This window comes from Stegodyphus dumicola, chromosome 8 (genome assembly GCF_044657685.1).
Source record: "Stegodyphus dumicola isolate Sdum_Otavi_A_Nest chromosome 8, ASM4465768v1".
Lineage (NCBI taxonomy): Eukaryota > Metazoa > Arthropoda > Arachnida > Araneae > Eresidae > Stegodyphus > Stegodyphus dumicola.
Window position 1 is genome coordinate 39505032 of NC_140775.1, and position 22136 is coordinate 39527167.

A 22136-nucleotide genomic window follows, 5' to 3' on the forward strand; every position below is an offset into this window, starting at 1 on the left:
CTAGAATTAGTAACTTACAAAGTATTTTTGTGCTGAAATTTATCATAATGGAGAAAGAATTCTTTGGAAGCCTAGAACTGATAAGCTAGAAAGTATTTTAGTGCTAAAATTTATAACAATGGAGAAAGAATTCTTCAGAAGCCTGGAATTGGTAACTTACAATCCAGAAATTTATCATCATTTTTTCATTTTCCATTATCATGGAATTGGTATTTAATCCAGAAATTTATCATCATGGAGTATGAATTCTTCGCAGATATCACTGTAGGTTGAATCATAATTAAAACTGTAATTAATCCAAATTTTAAGTTCATTAATCAGTTGGATCAGATACTTAAATAACACAAATTTTCTAATTATTTTTATAACATCTGTTTCTGGAATTGGAGAACGTGAATTTGTGGTAATTTCTATATTTGTGTGAAAAAAAAACTGCGGAAAATTTTTAGTTATGTCATATCTGACAAAGAACTCGGACTTACGGAGTAACACACTGAGTATCTATTCAGTATTAAGTCAGAAAGACTGATAACAGATTGGTCACATCCAGGCCACATCAGAAACTAGAGAATGCTGACCGAAAGTTGGAAGTTTCAGGCGACCCCATGCGAACGGGCTGGATGCATGGTTAGTTTACTTTTTTTTTTCCACCTCCCCCACCCAATGCGTAACCTGAATGCCAGTCAGTTTTGCCAAAAAGTCCTTCATGAAACTACCCATCTCCCTAAGTAGATAATCCTCGCATGCTTTGTCATATTCAAACAACCTAACCTGGTCAAATCTATGCCTAAGTCTGAGAAGTCGAATCCAGAAAAATCAAATGTCGTCGTATAGGTGGATAAATATTCAAAAATCTACTGCGGTTACCTAAAATTTTAACTAATAACAGAAGCTGAACATAAAACGCAAAACTGGTGCAACACACCTGAACATGGTGAAGTTTAAAACTAATAAATTACCCTCATTAAGGCCCTTCTGGCATTAGACAAACTAATAATTAAGTGTTACTGTACGCGTTGTATATGCTGTATTAATATACCTTCCCTCTTGTACATATGACAGTGAAAAATTCTAACATTGCAACCTTAAACCACATGGGGCGAGGTAGCGAGAAATATATTATACCGCATTGTAGAGTTTCACAGAACAATAAAAATTAAAACTACGTTTTCCACCAGTATACTTATTATAAGTGTTAGAAGCATGTTTTATTGATAAAGCAATAGTATAAATATTTATAAAAATTATAATTTGGATGTATTATTAATTCAATGAAAGTACTTGAATTCAATAGTTCAATTCAGAAAAGAGTGAAATAAAGATTAAAATTAGCACAAAGTGTGTTATTGCTTTTAAATTCTTCATCCTATTAACTCATTATAAGGTTATTAAATTTTAAAAATAATTAAAGATCTTTAAATTTGCAACATTATGCGAATTGACAATTTAAGGCCCCACTGGGGGGAGGGAATCTTACATCTCGAGGCCCAGGGATGATAAATACACAGTAACGTAATATTGCTACCGCTACAAATATTTCTGATATCAAAATTTTGTTCTTTTCATCAAGCAGAGCAAAATCAATGGACCGTTAATGAATATTTGCGTTGATAACTGGAATTGCTGCTGTAATACAGTACAGTATGCGCACAGGTTACTGTGTTTTCCCACGTTATGGGGCTCACATAAAAAATATGTTATGGGGCTCACATTGGCCAAATAGTAAAATCGTTGAATACTGGTACCTCGACTAGGGCTCAAATTCAAACAAGTGTACTCATTGCATGAATGCTTTTCTGGTCCCAGTGTGTAACGTAAATTCGAGCCACTTTCAATCAAAAGTCTTCCACGAAGGCATCCCGCCGAGCAAGCAAGCAGAATCCAAAAATTTTAAACCTTCCTATATGGCCTGTGTTTGTGCCGCTGGTTTTAGAATTTAAATTTATGCACCATTTTATTAATTTTCTTATTTATTTTATTTTAGTTTCCAAAACTTTCGAAAACTGGCGAAATCGTAGACAGGTTACATTACGGATAATGAATCAGTAGCTAGCTGACTAGAAATAGTATTGTAAATGTTTTATTTATTTATTTATATTAACACTATTTTAAATCTATCCTTCCTGGAATAAATGGTTTAATCATAACTTTTTGACGGTATCACAGTAGCTGAAATAACGAATAGTAAACTCGATTATGTATGAAACAGAGCTAAACAACGCTTCGCATGTTACAAACGGTCCCTCTTTCGACAAACTGTATAATACAGACAGCAGATCCGTCGGGGAAGTGTTTTTATTCTCACATTTTGCAAGCGGTTCCTGGAAACGCGGCTACAGAGGAAGAGAGGTCAGGAGGTAAAACGGGCCCTCACCCTCCCAATGTATTTCGGGGGGGGGGAGATAAATAAAAATACCATGGCCTGAATTTCTTCTGATGCCCTTGCGTAAGCAGTACTTAACAATAAATATGATATGAAAAAGCACATACAAGTGCACTCTCATTAAAACGTGGGGGATGAGGCTAGATTTAACGTAATGCGTAATACTGAAAATGAATTTCCGATAGAAATAACCAAATACAGAACTCGCCGCTTTTTTTTGGGGGGGGGAGGATTATAGTTCATGTTACTAGTCGAATCGTTTGCAAACATAAGTCCTTCCCCTCATTTACACACAAAATCAATCTTTATGAATAAACTTTAAGAAATTAAGTTCAAAAAACATATTAAAAAAAATGCTGCAAGTTGCAATAGATTGGTGGCAATAATTAAATTCAAAGCAAGTTTTAATTTCGTCTCAACTTAGTAGTAAAGATATAAGAATTGGTAGAAATATAGCAAAAAAACTATAGTATTAAATAACGGTAAAAATGATCGAATACAAAATGTGGTGAAAAATAGCGAAGGACCACTCCGACCTAAACCTTATTTCTTTTATTCTAAGGTCAGATTATATCGTGCTGATTAACTGAATTAAAACATTTTAAAGTTTTTACTTTGTTGCACTTTTAAAACACCTTGATTGTTTTAATTAAATAGATTATATCGTGCTGATTAACTGAATTAAAACATTTTAAAGTTTTTACTTTGTTGCACTTTTAAAACACCTTGATTGTTTTAATTAAATAGTCCTGACTGCTACTTAATTTTTAACTTTTATTTTGAAATGTTTCAAGAAATTACAGTTATCTAGATATAATTCGGAAACGTAGCTCTGTTGAAAATTCTCTGCTGCTCCTTGAAAAAAATTAAGAAATTTTCAATAATTGTATATTTTGTATCAATTTACTGTGTTTTATTAATTTTCTTGAATTGTTTTTGTTTTAATTTTGATTTGAAAGTTTACTGTTGGAAAGTTGCCCTTTTCATGATTTAATTTTGACTGAATTCTTTTCATATATAAATACATACTATTCAGAGACATGGATGACATCAATAATTTTTAATGGTTGCTCGTTCGTTCTCTTTAGAAGAAAAATAATGCAAATAAGATACTAAATACAAAAGAAATGCCAGTGTTACTGAGTTACTTGAAAAGTCAAAGGTAAGCTAATTTTTAGCCTTTTATTGCTGACGTTTCAGCTCTGAGAGAAGATGGCTTTTAGCTACTATTTAGAGGTTAATAAAACCAATATGATTTTAAATTGTATTAACTTAATTTAATTAGGCTTTCATTACTGGAAATGTAAAGGCTAAGAGTAAGGAAATTCTCATCTTGAATTAGTACTACAACGAATTAGTCGTACTACAAATGTATTTGACGTTCCAGCAACCCCCTTCCCCCGTGTTGGCAATACACGGAAAGCCAAGGATGGACCGTGAAGGATATTTTACAGGAAACTGGCTCGTATCCGCGTTACATATGAGAAAAACCATCAAAACGTCAATCTAGCCCTTTCACCGGAGCTCGAACCCAGAACCGAACCATCAGTGTTCAGTGGCTATAGCTCAGTCGGTGGAAGGCCTATGTATTTGAGTTTGGAATCATACGTTTGATTTAACAAGTGAAAAGAAACTTTCTTTCTCCACCCTCTACACCTCGAGTGTCAACTAGTGTGCTGGCTGGGATCTGTACTCAGGCAGCCTCAGGACCAGGGTTATAAAAACATTAAAACTGGCGGTTTCAGTGGTTCTGGGGAGAGCTCGTAGGACTCTCGGATGCAGCCTTGTGTTAGTTCTTCCTTTCGGGGTGTTTCGCTGTGGGCGCGAAGGTGCACACATGATTTTGTGTATAACGCCCTCATTTGGGGGGGGGAAGTCAGTAAGCCTAGTACTGGCCAGACAGCACTTATGACGACCAGTCATATCTTTAGATTATAATAGTTCCCGCCACCGAGAGTGGTGACCGTAGACGGTCAATGTTCAGCAGTGGTTTATAAGAATATTTATTTAAAGTTTGCCATTAGAGATTGGAACCCTCCCCCCCCCCATGTAGCCCAAGCAGCATGTGTCTGACCTCTATGGGGACTTTTGACGGGCGACTCATTCCCTGGGATCGGCCATTTGGGGAATACATTCATCTGGGATCGGTCCGTGTAGTGCCAACACCGTCTCGAAGACTATATAGTAGGTGGTGTTGGTAGTGCTGACATTTATATAGCGGAACACGTATGAAAACTCACTTGCCCCCTTCCTCAGTTTGTTTGACTCTTGGCGTATAAGTTGGAGAAAAACAGGATTAAACATTCACAACGTACACTTTAACAAATTTCTTGCATTAAATTACGGCTTTTCAGTCTTTCGCACTTTCGAATTTTCAGTTATGCAGCATTTCAGAATTGAAAATTATAAACGCATTATCCATTAAAAATGCATATATGTTTTTACGAACACAGTTTTTACTATTTTTAACGAAAAGCATTTTTAAATGGTTTTCAGAGGTTTTTAGAGTATGCCAAAAAGAGAGTTACATATTTCCTGAAATGGTTTTAAAAACTTATTACGTAAAAGTCATAACTCGATTCCTAAGCTGTTAAACCTTTACGTGCATTTTTCTTGAAACAAAGGTTTTACAGATTCTTGGTTTTGGCTTGGTTCTGGTAAGTATGATTCTAAGTTATGAAGTCATATTAATAACCATATACATAAAAATATACGATTCATAATTGCTCGTACACTACATTCTTTTGATTCCGGCAGAAGAAAAAGAAAATACATTCAAAATATATGGGTGTTAAATATTTTGCATAATCGCCTGTAGTAACGGCAACCGCCGTCAATAAAAGGAGGTGCTTTCCTTGGTAGCGGCGCAGTTCATTATCAGTTCGAGCCAGAGTAGACCTGCCCGGGGAAGAAGCCAGGGGATGATAGGTTCCGGTTCCAGTCTTGTTCCGGTTCCCGTCTTGTTCCGGTTCCAGTCCGGCTGTTTAAGTCCAAAACACGTAGGAGCTGAAGTCTGAATCCAGCGAAACTAAAATGGAGATGTATGCCGAAAGGGCCAGTTGGATTTTGTCCTTTTAAAAAAGTTTTCTTCACCGTGCCGGAATACCTGACACTTTAAAGCATTTTGAATGTTTACACCTAAGATATTAAGTTTTCGTTTATGATGTTAAGTTTTTCATCATTTTTGAAGTTCCAGTTGAATAAACCTTTAAGTTTTAGACAAGGTTTTGTATTCTTCAGAAATTTTAGATTCGAAGTCAGATATATCACATAGGATTTAACGGGAAAAAACAACAATGGGAAAAGAAAATTCCAAAATACAACCGCATATTCCATTTTTGGATCAGCTCCCCCCCTCCCTAAAAATTGCTTTCCTTTTTTTCAAGCGCAATTTAAAATCTGATTGAACTAAAAATGAAAGGTCTCATGTCAGACACACATTGCGGACCGCAGCTAAATCTATGAAAAATTGAAATATATTTTACTTCTCAATTCAATCAAAAATAATATCAACTCTTACTATAAAATGAACTCTTAATATTTAAATAAAACTTAAAATTAAAGGAACATACAGTCCTCTGCAAATCTAAATGTTGCTACGGAGTTTTACTATTATCACTGTCATTTGCTACAAAATTTGATAGTCATCATCATGGAAGACATTCGCTATAGAATTTTGCTACTAAACCAGTGATTTAAAAAATGACATTTGATAAGGGTGATCATCATCACAGCGTACATCTAGAAGAGTTGCAAGCAAATTTCGTAACCAAAGTGCATAATAATATATGACACTTGAAAAACCTTTTATGAATTACATTGATAGTATACATTAAAGTATTTCAAATCTTTTTTACTTCGCGAATCCCACGGTTCAGTAAACATTTAATCGTATAGAAGAAACTGCAATGCATTTGTAGAATTACTATTATTTTCATTAATTAGTTATTTATGATTTCAATTTTTATTATAACTTCTCCTTTCCGTTTCCTCACCAGGAATGTAAATGAGTTAGACAGTATTTAAGCTGAGGTTTTGAGATTGTAGGACAGAGTGTGTTTTCTGCCTCTCGAAGCAATGTTACTTAGTTTTGACAACTCTGATAAGATTGCAGTTATTCGACTTTGCGTTATAGTGGCCATCATTTAAATTGTTACGCCGGTCAGAAGTTCTGAGTTAACTTAGATTTAAGTTAGATTGTATAGTCTTTGACTGTTAAGTATTTAATTTTGAATTTGATTGTTACTTTAGTTTTATCGTCACAAATGGTGGTTGTTAAGCACATCTTGTACTCTTATACTCAAGTTCTGTTTTATTAAAAAATTTGTTTCAAACCTTTTCAGGACTTGAAGTTAATTTCAGACATAGCGGTAATTCGTTCTACGTCTGTTAAGAGTTTGGATCCAGTTTATGCTCCCTAAGAGTATAAAACTCTCTGTATATTAATTATAAAAAAATATATTTTATACAAAATAAGGAAGCATATTTCATGTACGTATAAATTATGCGTAGATAACCAAAAACTGAATTAGAAAAGTTAGTCTTTAGATACTTTACAATATATGCACCAAAAGAAGTGTAATTAATATATTATAGATATTTATTTATATATTTACCTATTTAGATATTTATTTATATATTTATCTATTTAGATAAAACTATCTAATTATTCTAAATAAATTTAAAAAATAAAACTGATTTCAATAATTCATGTAAAATAAATTTTGAAATATTATAGTTTAAAATAACTATTATTGCAAAGTAGTAGTATTATAAATCAGTATTGTTATAATATTAATTATAACAATACTATTAATAATATATAATAATAATTATATATATTATTAATTATATAAATATTATCGTAAAAAATTAACTTTAAAATGCCTCTCAGACCCTCAGAAATTGTATCTTTTAAACAAAAAATTATTATTCAGTAAGAATATTGTTTTCAGAAATCTCACTTTGCTTGTCGTGAGTAATGTAGTGATAAAATTCCGAAGATATATGAGCAACTTTAACGCCACTTCCATAAAGCTCGGCCAGAACAGAAATTTTTTTTTTTTGCACAATGCATTTCTTTCATGTGTTAAAAATTCAAGTCTGGCTAGTTCCGTACAGATGCTACAGTCCACTACATTCCATTACATGATCTACGAATTATATATGCAATATACATCCTCCTACAGGAATCATGTCAACACTGTAAACCACAATGTACACCAGACATCGTGTTAAGAAATCCCAGTCAGCGTAATTTATTCTCTTTCAAGTAAGGAGCTCGAACAAGGGCTGGGAAAAAATAAAAAAATGTAAATCTGTACTTAGGAGAGAGACAAGATTCGGAATTTATGCTTCTTTTACCCACGCAGGGGGTTGTTGAAGTTGAGGGATAAATTTATCTTGACGTGATTTACCAGAACCTTGAACCTGAGTTTCTCAGAGACAGTATTTTATTCAAACTCGTCAGACTGACGGACAGCACGGATGTCTTTCAGCAACGATTAAATTGCATTTTCGGCATGAAAAATGGTACAGATATTTAAAAGTTAAAATACAGAAACTAGAAGGTAGCCTCGGGAACAGAAAATAAGCAACTAATAATATAAAGCAGGAAATAAGTGAAGTACATTATTCATTTGCAGCATCTCCGGAAAATTAGCCGATCGTAATTCAAAAGATATATTACTGTATTATATAATAGTAAGTGTTCGGTTGTCAAACAGACTTCGAATTGGACTGGAAATTTTCATGCAGTACACTAGAGATATCCGCGAAAAGGCAAGGATGCCTCCGTGGAAATGTCATATACACATATTCATGGTAATTGCCTAACTAGAATTAGTATGATGCTACCACCCTTAAAAAGCAAATTTCGAATCCCGGATAAAGACGAATATGGACGTTTGTACTAGCGGACTTTTGAACTATTTAGGTTCATTCAGATACAAAAGTTCTCAGGAGTTTTGTGAAAGGAGAAGAATGGTAAACTGTAGATTTCATTGATTTGCCACTGCGTGTTCCGAGTCAAAAAGCGGAATAGATTTACCTTCCAGGATATATGACCAACAACACATCATCCCCTCATCCACTCACGGTTGCTTATCTCCTGAGCCTATCCGCATTTAAGGATTTTCCAGGGTGCTGAACAATTGTACTTCGTTTCGTATTCGGTCGCCATTGGCCGGTATGGCTGCAAGGTACACTTCCTATGCATAACAAGAATATCCTCCACAAAAGCAGTTTTCCTAAGCAGAACTAGCCAACCGGCCACATTTACGGACTTAAACTAAGCAACAAGACAACAGCGGTTCTTCCATACCTAATAACAATAATAAATAATAATGGAAATGAAAACTGATTAAAGAAATTAACAAGCAATCGTCATAACCGAAAAAGATAATTTCAGGCATATTTTATTAATTATTGGTTACAGGATGGCAATTAGTTGATTAAATACGTCAAAACCTTCCAGAGCTGTCTGACTAAGGAAGAACGTTTCCTCTCAAGAGGGGCTTTCTATAAAAGAAAGACTTACGTATTTTTAGGACGAAGAAGAATACGAGAAAAACACCACCAATAATGTTGGCGATAACTGCTACTAATATCGCTTCGCACGGAAATTGGATTAAAAAAATCAGTCTTTTCAGATACATTATGTGAGAGTAAACCGAATCTCAGTTTCATGTTACGGAAGTTGACAAATTTATAAGGGCGATTCTGTGAAGAAACAGGCCAATAGAATATATTTTAGAAGTTACTGTACAACAACAGACGATTGAATTGTACAAAACAGGTTAATCCAGTGGTTCTCGGAACGTGTGTAAGGAAGACAATTTCTCATTGGGTCTGGTTTCGGTTTCACCTGGTGTACATTTATAATTATTAATAAATATTTGCTTTTTCATTGTCCCATTAGTCAATTTTCCCTCCAACCCCTCATATAACAACGGCAATATATCAGTCGCGATAAACTACAACTATAAGCAGATGAGCAACGATGAAAAAATAAACAAATTAAAAAAAAGTTGATAAAATAAATAAATAAAAATAAGAAGCCTATATTAGTTGACTTGAGAAACACTGTTTTCAAATCTTCGCGAAAGCACACTGGTAAATCCAAAGCGTTAGAATTATTATTTTAGCTGAACACAAAGCTGAAGAAAATGCATGGATCGGACGGGGAGAGATACTTCCAAAACAATTTGAGAACTGACAGTCTGAAAACATTATGTTTTGCGCCAAAGAGCGCCGCGGTTGGAAAAGAAAGGCGCTGACCTGCAGAAAAGGTCTTGCAATCTGCAGAACACATGGCCCTGCAGGAGCAAAGGGGTCCTCGAGGTGGGGAGGAGCCCTTGGAAAATAAATGGAGCCGTTCGATGAAACGGGATCCTGTGTTTGGTTCGGCTTGTCAACAGTTTAGTGTAATGGAGGGAGAGGGTCAGGGACAGCAAGAAATGCGCAGGATTTCAGAAACCCGAAAATCGACGAGGCAACGAAAACTATCAGTTCCGCTCCAAAAGACATTTGAAAACAATAGGAAAGAGCTGTTATGGTGAAAGTGAAAGCTACTTGTAGAACTTGCGTTCAAACGCAAATGTAAATTATGAAATTTAGAAACAGCTGAAAGGTGCCATGCTCATGCAGCATGTTAGAAACTTAGAACTCTTAAAAGTTCTTTGCCATATTGCAAGGAAAGTCCCTTGTATCTGCGGTTTATTCGCAGCCCAGAAGCGTTTCCTTAAGATTACACAAACAGTTCATACTTTCAGAAAACGTGAGTCATTAACATTGCAAAAATAAACGTTAATACTGTAGAATACAATATCGCAAATGCTGCCATCTTCCCATAGCAGTAATACTATAGGAACACATACACGTAAACAAGAATGAGAACAATGCATCCCTGCTTATGATTTTATTCTTTGGTCGTTCTTTAAATGCCTTAATAGCATTCTTTTAAAGAACAGAATGTGAATGAGTAATATACAAGAATTTCTTTTACCACAAAAACATATATAATCTGGATGTGTGCATTCTCAAATGAGAAAATACTTTAAAAAGTACATAGAATTTCTTTTCTCATAATTACATTTTCTTTTTTCTTCCACGATAATAAAAGTATAATAAAAAGCACTAAACATAAGTTAGTTACTAACTGTAACTAAATTTTTTAAAAAAATTTACATTTTAGTCGAGACATGCTAACATGTCTGCTGACTCACTTTATATTTACTTTAAAATGACCACAAATTAAAAATAATAATAGTAATAATAATTAAACAAGACATTATGAAGATGTAAGGCTAGAATTCAGTACTTCAAATATAAGCCGGAAGCATGTTCGATCACGTTTTACACTAACGTTATACTAAATTTAATATTTCATTAACATAAAATGAAGTCACACCTTAAAATATTTACATTCACGGTTTATTAAAAAATAAACGCAAGGATATTTAAATGTACTTTTAAATTCCCTTTACTTTCTGTAATAGGTGTTTCCCCCCCCCCCATAAATAAAGTTATTGCTTTATCTGTGGAGAAAAATTATTAATTTTCACGTTTAATACGATTATTTTTATTTACACATAATTTTTTTAATTAGTGTTTTCCGTTAGGCTTTTTTTTTTAAGGCTACAGTATGTTTTACTTTAAAAAAATCCGCCAAGTACGTGAATTATCACGCAGCAACGTAATAATTCACGTAGTTGTATTTCATTATAATCCAAGTTCAGGTCTTGCTCTTCAAGAGATATTTTCGCCAAAATTATTTTCAAGTAACCTATAGTTATATACACAACATGCAGCACATCTGAACAATGACTTCACTTCCATAAAATCACCAAGGCTAAAATTCGGATACCTCAGTTTCATAAAGGAATTCTTTAAAAATGTTTGCTAGCTTTAGTAGCCAGGCAAGAAGAACCTGACCATAAACAGCAGCATATCCGCTCGTAGATCCTAAATATCCAAATTCTCACTACAGGGCGGTACCAACTAAAGCGCCGGATTTAATATGTCCACAAAAATACTTTATTTTTTAAAAATGGAAAACATTTTTTCATATTTATAACAGGTACATGTTCCGTTTTAAGTACGTTATGTTAAGTTTGATTTGACTAAAGACTGGCATTTTATCACTATTCAGTTCATTTCGCAGCTTAGTCGACTTGGAAGGCACAGCGAGTTTTAACTGTGAAAACTCGTTACAATAATGGTGAGTGTTATGCACATACTTTATAGGAAGTTTCGTGCAATCTTTTAACGTGAAAATGCACTTAACAACAAACCGCAGACCGATAAAGAAATCTGAGGTCATTTCGACAGTATACTTATTAAATCACCAAACTCTCGATCCAGCCGGTTTGTCGAAAGCATCGTTATTATGCATGACAGAGTTGTTGCAAATCTCAAGGAATCTAAAATTAAAGGATTAAAAATAAAAAAACTTAAAAAGGAAATTAAGCATGTCATTAGTTAGATAAGCGAGAAAGTGATTATACGTTTCATTGAGAACGTAACATATTGTAAATCAAGTTGGGCAGGTCACATGCCAGCTATTAATTTTCATTCTTAAATCGAAAAACATTTACCTTTTGTGTAAAAATATTTTCCGTTTTGCAAAAATTAAGTATTTTACTAGGCATATTGAATCCGGCCCCTCATGTTCGGACACCGCTTACGTAACAGAACATGACAGGATACTGCCACTATCAACACGATGGTAAATGGATGGTATATCTACGTCGAAAATAAGAGAAATCAAATCATGAAAATGCAATGCTATATCAGATAGTCACTTCTAACGCCATGATCAACAACAGATGTTCTCCTAAACCTCTCATGATTTTTCATGTCCTTGTCAGCATTTCTTAAAACTCGGGTACGGAACAAAAGCAATAACTTTATCTAGAACCAGTCATTATTTTTTTAATATCATAATATTGTTGAAGAACTTTTTGTTTTGTTTAACTGAAAGTCCCCTAAATAATACAAACAATTTCAAGGGATTCCAGGAAACCAGTAAAATAAGTAAAACACTGTAGGACACATTCCACGATAAAGATTTTAAAGCGATAAAGACAACGCATCAAACATTTTCACCTACGAAAAGAAAAATATTTTTACTTATGGAGAACTAAAGAAACATAACAAACACAATTCTTATTCGACCAAAAGATAACTGCCAAGAACCTAATGACCTCCAGACAAATAGAACGGATCAACACAAAAGTCCACTAGTTCTTATCACCAAAGCATGCTTGTACAGAAATCGAAAACAAGAAAACAAAACACATAGCAACAATAGACATGGTCCGGTGAACATTGCTATCTTATGTGATTTTAGTAAAAGGAACGATCTGTTTTGAAAAACAAGACAGAAAGCATCATCATAATGGTTTCTTCGGCTAAACAAGTAAGACGCCAATACTAGCTAGCCAGATTCCATATCTGCTTAGGTTTGCAGTCGGGTAACACATTTATATAACCAAACATAGAAACCTCTTTTTGAATTTATATATAAACAGAAAAATAATCGATTATAACTTTGGCTTATTCCCACAAATTTCAGAATGACTGTTTGGGAATGAAAAAGAGAAAATATTCCATTCGAAAAAAAAAAAAAAAATGCAAGACCTTTAAGAGAGTGATTTTGTATTACAAATTTCCTTTCGATGAAAAATAATGGGACTTAATTTACAGCTGAAAAATATTTACATCAAAACTACCTTAAGAATACTGAATAGCACGTTTAATTGCAAATGCGTGTTCCTGTTGTTTCCACAGCCATTTCTCGATTAGATCTTAAAATATCTGTTGAACGAAGAAGTTAAAGAGCATAATTAAATATATGTTGGGCCGTCAATTGAATTAGATGGTTTATACCATTACGACAATCTAGATCTCTTGACGTTTTTCAGTAAAAATATGTAAAATTAAAAGAACATATATATAGGCTCAATAAAAAGCAAAACAAAAGTTACAAAAAAAGTTTGAAGACGGAAGTGAGAGAAGAAAATCAGAAGGCTTGTGATCTCATTTCCGCTTATTATAGTAGATGGGCTACTACTTTCTCTGCTTTATAAGCACGAAAACATCGCGAACAACCACAGCTCGGCAAATGATAAGACGAACTAAAGCTTGAATCCGCAAAAGCAGATTCAAATTTCATTATTGTTTTTTATATAAATTTAATAAATGATAAATTACATACCAAAATGCGGGTCCATCGGGTCACGTCATGTAGTCGTCATTGTTGTCCATTACCTTAACAAGAGAAGTCTCATCTGTCGAGTACTCAGGCGGCATGTCCTAAAAGAATAAAATAATGAAACTTTGGACACCATGTTGATATGCTTCAATAAGCATTAACATTTCATATAAACAGATGCAATGAAACTATCAGGCAATAGATCATAATTTGCTTCTGTTGCCATAATCTTTAGCCCCATGTACGTAATCTTAAACAAACATGTCGACATTTTGATTAAAAAAAGATTTACCACACTCCTTCCATATGCGCTTCGGATCGCGTCGTGACGGTTCTTCGTAAAGATGCTAGAGCACTTTTATACCGGAATTCTGTTACAAAAGCTGACGCGCTTTTATGATGCGATAGATATCCAACAGTCTGAAGGTCCCGAATATGGTCTATTTTTAGGGATCTATAGGTAGCCTATTTTTCAACTGTAATTCGTGAAATTAACTTCAAACGACAGTATTTTATGAACGATTACGGCTGATGATACGTTAGACGTAGATTTTCTGGGGAAAGAAGTTTTGAAAAATCAATTATGGCAACTTGGAATTGAAGCAAGATTTTCCACAGACGTGCTAAACCAATTACACAACAGAGTATAAGTAAATCATTCCTGCATTTCAATATTTCCATTAGCTCCTCCAGAAACGTAAATTAAGTGAGTTTAACGAGCAAGAATATAAGGAGACAGTACTGGCAACTTCAGCCAGAAGTTGTAGAACTCTCAGATTGTACCTGCCATAGTGTTTGTGCTGATTGTTGGCGACTTCTAGCTCTCGGCTTGTTTAAGATTCGCGCTAGCATGGCACCTAGGATTAGTCTCTCATTTAATATTTGCTTTGAACCCATTTAAAATATTCTTGTATTAAAACACCACATCAGTGACCGAGAGGTTAAAAACTGCTGAATACTGAGAATGTTCGATCCCAGGCGAATGGGCTGGCTTCGTGGCCGGCTTTTTCCATATGTATCATGGATACACGCCAGCTTCCCACTGAAAAGTCCTCCACGAAGGTATTATTCTACAGGCAGATAACCTCGCGTGCTTTGCGATACTCAAATACTCTAACCTTACATTCTCAATCCTCAAGGAGAAATTGTTCAGTTTGCGGTAATGTTGTAGTTATAAGTCGAAGCAAAAATAAATATTATAGTTGATTTTATGTTTCAGCTATGCGTTATGACTCTCCATCAAAGACAGAATGAGAATTTATCTGGCACTCTAAGAAAGTTAATTCACTATTTAGATTAAGTACTGTTAGGATATTACTTTACAAGGTGACTGGGGAATATTCGGGACGCAAAATAAGGTACGGCTCTAGAACAGAAAGCTCTCATCTGAGTTTTTACGAAAATTCGGAACGATAAACAAAAATTTTAAAACCAATTATTTTTTATTATTTTTATCACTTTATTTTTTCATTTCAATGTGCTGGGAGATATCCACTTTAAAATACATTATTAAATGTACTGTAAATATTATTTCTATAGTAAACTATAAAACAAAATAAGTATGAGAGTGTCTTTGACTTTATTCCACTATAATTGTTAATCAGAAAAAGAGGATATTCCCTTAGGCAGGTAGCTTCACTTATTTCCTTAAATGTTCATTCTAGAAATGCATTTCCAGTAACAAAATTTCTCGAAGTAGAGCAACACTATTTAGCCTCGCAAACCACATGCCTGCAGCGACCTATTTATATCTCATGGCTTTTGCGGAGGGAGGCGAAGAAAAAGGAATGTCTTAGAAGAAATTAATGTAACAACGAGATAGCAATAATTAACTACAAGTATCTAGAATTAGTTAATATTTATAAATTAATTAACAACTGCCATTAAATATCCATAATTACATAACAAAACAAGAACGTCAAAAAGAATTCTTAACTTTTTTTCAGTATATAATATGAATTCTTAACATTTTATCTGCCACCCACAGATAACAAATCCTATTAAGTAAATTAGGTACTTTTCCGTTTTGCCTGCGCAAGCGATAAAGTCGCCAATAATGGTACAACCGATGCCAAACGGAATATTCTCGCTGGTAACCTTTTACGCCTCATTTTCAAAACAAGTCGCAGCTTTTTCTTATCAGATTGATTGTTTCTTTCAATACGGTATATAATTACATAGAATTTTTATCAGATAGTTCAGTTTTATGTCTAAGGCCATTTTCGGTAATTAAGTCAATTAGAATGCAATCACAGCGCTTACCCGAAGCCGAAAATATAGAAAAGGTAAAGTCAAGGGTTAAATTCATCGATTCTAATGAGAATGCATTAGATTAGCGAAGTAAAGCACTGCAGTTTTACATAATTTCTGAGTAAGCTATTCGTACGAATTGAAATATTTCTTGCATTTAAACTTGTGTTCCACATTAAGATTTAACTTGAAATTAATGTAGATGATTACTGAGAGCATTAGATTTTTGTAGAGTAGTTTACGTGAGATGAGATCGCTTGTTAATTCAGAACATAACAAGACATATTTCATTATTACTCAGATTAATTCTCAATACACATTTTCGATCAAAATTTAATATTCGACTACATTTAGAGAACATTACCTATTGTAGAGTAAAACGTGATATGAACCGGCGAATCAGGATGTTGAACCATGTAACATAGTAAATTCTTAAATTAATGTCTTTTTACAAATTTATTGGCTTTTTATAAAATTTTAAGCGATATTAAAATGTTTATGCCTTCAAAAAAAGAATTCTTAGAACTGACATTTTTTAAATATTTTTTATGTGTATACTGTACGTTGTCGCCAATAAAGTCTGCTTGGCGAGATTTGCGCCGGCGAAACGGAAAAGTACCGTAAATTATTTATTATACTTTCATAAGTTAAATACAAAAAATTCCATACATTTACGTCTGAAATTAAGAGAACCATTACAGAACGTAACAGAAATTAAATTTGTTAATTCAGAACATAACAAGACATATTTCATTTTTACTCAGATTAATTCTCAATACACATTTTCGATCAAAATTTAATATTCGACTACATTTAGAGAACATTACCTATTGTAGAGTAAAATCCAGTAAAATCGGAGAACTTAAAAAATAGAAGGAACTGACTACAGCCTTTTCAAGAAGCGCAAAAACAAAGCGTGTCGAATACTGACTGTTTTTTAAATAAGAGACGTTAGTTCCTTCAGAATTCCGTAAGAAAATTGGCGCACTTTTGGCAGAATCTCCGCCAACTTTCTTGGTTTGATGGTAGCCAACTTTCACGGTGACTGAATAATATGTAGGTACCAAACTTTGTTGACTAAAAAACTTTTGAGCAGTACTCAAAATTCAACACACAGATCCATTAAACTTTTAATTAATAATCTCCTTTAAGCCATTAATTAATAATTTCCATTAAGACATTATACACAACAAAAACAGATGCGCATAACCTTTTTGAATGAATTATACATTTTCAATGCATTTCATACATTACATGCTTCACAGAGACCTCTGTAATATAATTATATACTGAGTTATTTAATAATGAATAAAAAATGGATATTACACTATAAAAATAGGCAAACATTTTTACATCCTCAATTTTTATTTTGAAATGGGTGCGGCCTCCTTTTTATCCTTATCTCCAAACATCAAAGGTTCTGAACTACATTATCTCGAATAATCGGGATTTAATGTATTAACTTTCATACACACATATATACACATACATACATACATACATACATAGACAGATCACACAATAAAAAATATAATAATAATGTAATCTAACAGAAGATACAAAGATAGGTAAGGAAGCGAGCAGAAGTTAATCTGTTTATCAGTTTTATTTGCAACATAACATCTTTCTCAAGCAATCATGACAGGGCACCTTCGCCACAAGCAGAAGCTTTGCATAACAAGTAGCAATGCGGCTACGGTCCAGCAATCAGAATCTTGGTTAATAAATCTCTACCCCGATCCAGCACTGGTATTTAGATAAATAAAATTACACTCACGAGGTATAGGACGTGATTGGAATAGCAACAAAATAAAAGAAATTTATTGCGTACCAATTGAGGAAATGCTGTATAACAGTAGAACACAATTGTTGGCTCAATAAAAAAGAAGTTCAGAAACTATATTTTTATACTTTTAAGCAACTACTTAAGTATACTTGGTGAGTTACATAGTATATCTTTCGAAGGCATAGCCGACGTTGCAAATTGAAATCGTATTGTTAAAACAGTGAACACTTTTCTTAGGTAAAAGTACTTTATACAGTATTTCCTTGCGTATTCCCCCTTTTTTTAACAAATTTTATCGTCCAAAAATCGAGAGGGGAAAATTATGGAAGTAATTTAATTTCTGAAGAACGCGCTTACAGTAAGATCATAACTAATCAAACGTAATTAAGGATAAACTACAAGTAACAATAACATTACGTTTTCTGACGGATACTGAGTCGGTATCTAACGGTAACGGAGCCAAGTCACGCAATGAATTACCATGTAACGCACGAGAGGCATCTCACATGAATTAGTCGTGAGCGCAATTCCCAAGAAAGACATTGGAGCAACGAAGGAAAAGGGGGGCGACCAAAATATCCTGATTTCGAATGATCGAACACATAAACAGCAAGATAAGGCCACAATGAACCGAAACATAAATAACAGAAGTAAGGTGAAATCACATGATTCTAAGTGTGAGAAAACCACCATGTCCAGGTAGCTTAACGGAGAATCTACATAAAATACTTTTCAAATAATAAATACAAGTGAAAATAAAACGAATGAAATGTTAGTACAAAAATGCAAATACAAATTAAATATACCGAATAAAAATAATGAAGGGAATACACAATTTACCAATAAACTAGCCCTCAGTGAGATTTGATTGTTTTATGTGATTATGGAAAAGGCTCGAGAGCAATCTGCCTAATCTGCCTTCATCAGCACTATTGCTGGAGAAATTTCAATATATTCTAGGTTAAATCCATACTGTTCTTATAATTTTTCTCTCATGTCCGAATCATCAATTCAGAACCACATGGATTTATTGAAATCTGTATTGCACTAAAAGTTTTGATAAATTTTAAGGCTCAGTGCCGAATGTACCAAAAGTAGCTTTTTTTCCGTTTTAGCCCCAGAGAGGACGATTCAGTAATTTTATTCCCAAATCAGCCCGATTGGAAAATATTCCCGTATCTCATTTATAAGACAATTTCTGCTTTTACGTCCTCTTCTATAAATAAAAGTGTAAAGTCACTGCCTCCAGTGACATAACATTTTTTTTTTAATCATGGTTTACCATATCGGGATACGATCATATAAGAAAAGCATTTTACATAAATATTTTTAGTTGTATTTGATATTATTTTAGTCGAAGCTTTTAACATTCACTTTACATGTTTCCAAGATGTGCCACATGGCAGCTCGTTATCTCAAAATTCATAGCATTAAATAATATTTTTATTATGAAATAATTTAATTTTTGTTTTCTTTAATTTTACCTTTTCAAAATAAAAATGTCGAGTTTTAGGAATAGTTCCATATTTGAAGTCTACATTAAATTCGCTGTAAAAGACCACTTCAAACAGATGCATTTTATAATGTGCATTACTTTGGAAAAAATTTGACTACATTCAACCTCCTCTAAGTTTAAACTAGGATTAGAAAACGAAATGATAGTCAAAGGCCTTCTAATTCTGTAATATCGTTAAGGATGATGTTTGGGGAAATTCCTCATTTGAAACATCACCAGATTTTAAAACTAACCCTCACATAAAATTTCTCCCAAAATTCCCTCGAAATTAACTTTAAAAAAACTAACTCGACACGTAGATTTTTTTTTTCATTAATAATAAAAATAAATGAATATGAATGTTCTAATTCAGCGTGGTTTCAATCTAAAATGATCACAAATAAGTTTTCGAATTTTGGCTAAAAGGCTTTCAATCGCGCCTTGGATCTGTTTTGATTGAATCATACAAACTGCTTGAAAATCTTGCCATTCTCATACGTGTAAGAAAATCATGAATTTCATTAAGCTTAATATGATGTGAAGACATGGAAAATATACTTTTCTGTGAACTGATTAATAATTTGTGTTGAATAGACTATAAATCGTGTTTTGTTTTTAACATGCGTGTCTTTATTTGGTTTCACACCATTTTCTAGCAGCTCCGCTGTTCTATGTACCGTAGTTAAAAACCCCTAGAACAAAAGTTTATGTACTGTAGTTAAAAACCTCTAGAACAAAAGTTTAAATCAGCTCACATACTTCAATTATAAATAGCATACTAGAGCAGCGGTTCTCAATCTTTTGACTAATGCGTACTATATAAACAAGAATTGAAAACTTACCACCACTACATTTTACAATGATTATTTTTCAATTTCTCAAATATTAAAAAAAAAGTATATTTTGCTATTGCACAACCCGTTGGCTACTTGTATCAAATATGGGCACATAAAAAATTTTCGATTAAAAATTGGTTACCATTTTAATTGTCAAAATTTAGGTTATAATACTTTAAATCTAAAATTTAATGTGAAATTTGGGCCTGTTTTAAGAGAGATAAGTTTCTTTATATCTGGGTTTATCTCACTTAGTTTTAATCGCAAATTAGGATCCACTTTTAACATTGTTCTGTACTTATTTTTCAAATACAACACGGAAGAAAATCCTTGTTCACATAAATAGATTTTCCAAAAAGGCAATAAAAATTTAATACCTTTATTTGAAATGCTTCTATTCCCCCCCCCCCGGTTCAGCCAAAAGTTAACAAGTCTGCTATTTTTGAAATCTTCAGTTAGAGTTCTAATACAGCAAATATTCTTTTTCTTCACGAGATTTTTCAATTTAATAGTTTAAAATATTTGTTTCCTTGAGTACCACCTATTTTCTTCTTGTGTACCACCGGCTGAGAATCGCTGTACTAAAGCATTTTACTGTTACAGTTCTCCAGCGTATGCGCTAACGGAATTAATGTTTTCTGTTCTCGTACTACATTAATATTGCTTTCAAAAGTCTGTGACAATTTCCTTGAGAACATGTTCATATCCCAACTCTCCGTAAGAGCATCACTCACAGTAGCACCCCCCCTCCCAAAAAAAACCGGCATTTACTTTGGGGACGGGAGCAGAAGGCTGCTAATTGTGCGTGATGATTTCGAAAATGGGAAGCAATTGATCCTTTCTTCATCTTAGACGACACATGTTCTGATGGTTACAGATAATTAGCAGCCTTCTAACGATATCGATACAGCATATCTCTGACATGACAATTTTAATTTGAATTTATTTAGAAAATGCAGCTTTCTTTCATCGATATTAACACGGATTGAATTTCAATACAAAACAGCTTTTATTCGTGTACACGTCTACATGTAAAATAATGCACAGCGCTAAGTGTAATATTTATATACGGAATAAAATGCCTCTAACAGTACCAATTCAAATCAAATAGCATGCTTTTCAGTTTGATTAAGCAGTACTTTTATTCGAGGCCCTCTGGAGTTCATCAACAACAGGAAATTGTCTTAAGATTCTACCATTAACGGTTTGGTTTATTTCAGGTGATTACGGCAAAGCCCACAAGCGCTATCTGCCCAAGGGAAGGGGTGTCTTCGTGGAGAACTTTCTAAGGGAACCTAGCTCGTATACACGTTACACGCGGAAAAACCACAAAAACGCCCAAGCAGTCAGCTCGTTCCCTGTGATTTGAACCTCGGACTGAACTACCAGTGTTCAGAGACTTTACCGCTCGGCCGCTGAAGAACCTTTAGTATTAACGAAGTTGTATAATTACATATAGCAAAGACAATGGGTTCTCTACATCACGAGGATCTAGGTTACTCACGAGGTTTAAGATCTGATCAATCGAGATACTGAGTTTTTAACTCATTATTCTTTCAAAAACCTACATTTCTGGCACACGAAAATTGCCAATCTTAATGACGATTTTATTGTACTAATCAAATCACGGAAACAAATGCACACTTTCTCATGTAATTATTCAATAAGTTCAATAGAATGCAGCTTACATGCGGCACTGGTCTCAGCACACCAAAGTAACATGAAAATGTAGCCTTTACTGTCTTAAAAAGATAATTTTGTCGACCATAGGAGTAAATTTTCCACATATATAAACAGACTTGTAAGGATAATTAAGACAAATTTTTTCATTCATGAGGAATTGCTCGCTATTTACTACCACGCTTTCGTTTATTTAGATATACTTTGCTTTAGTTTGGTTTACTTAATTATGGCAAAGCACTCGAGGGCTGGCTGCCTAAAGGGAGAGAGGCCTTCATGGAGGACTTTTTAAGGGAAACTGGCTCGTATACACGTCTTAAACTGCCGTGTTATATGAAATAACGGTAATCATATATAAAAAAATGCATTGTTATAATTAATTTAATCAGTTGATAAAATCTCTTTCTATATTTTTCTTCCAAATATAAAATAAATTTAAAAAAAAAAAAAAAAAAAAACACAATGAATACTGTAAATGTTTAAAAAAAATC

The 22136-nt window shown here is 33.6% G+C and overlaps 1 protein-coding gene across 2 annotated transcripts in view; it reads right to left on the bottom strand.

Annotated features, from left to right (window-relative positions):
• Positions 1–22136, bottom strand: part of LOC118183242 (uncharacterized) — a 178593-nt gene that overhangs the window by 104308 nt on the left and 52149 nt on the right. For both annotated transcript variants that reach the window (XM_085821749.1, XM_085821748.1), the window contains exon 2: positions 13602–13699. In XM_085821749.1, coding sequence (XP_085677875.1) covers positions 13602–13617 — 16 coding nt within the window. In that variant the 5' untranslated portion in view covers positions 13618–13699. The remainder of the gene's footprint in view (positions 1–13601; positions 13700–22136) is intronic.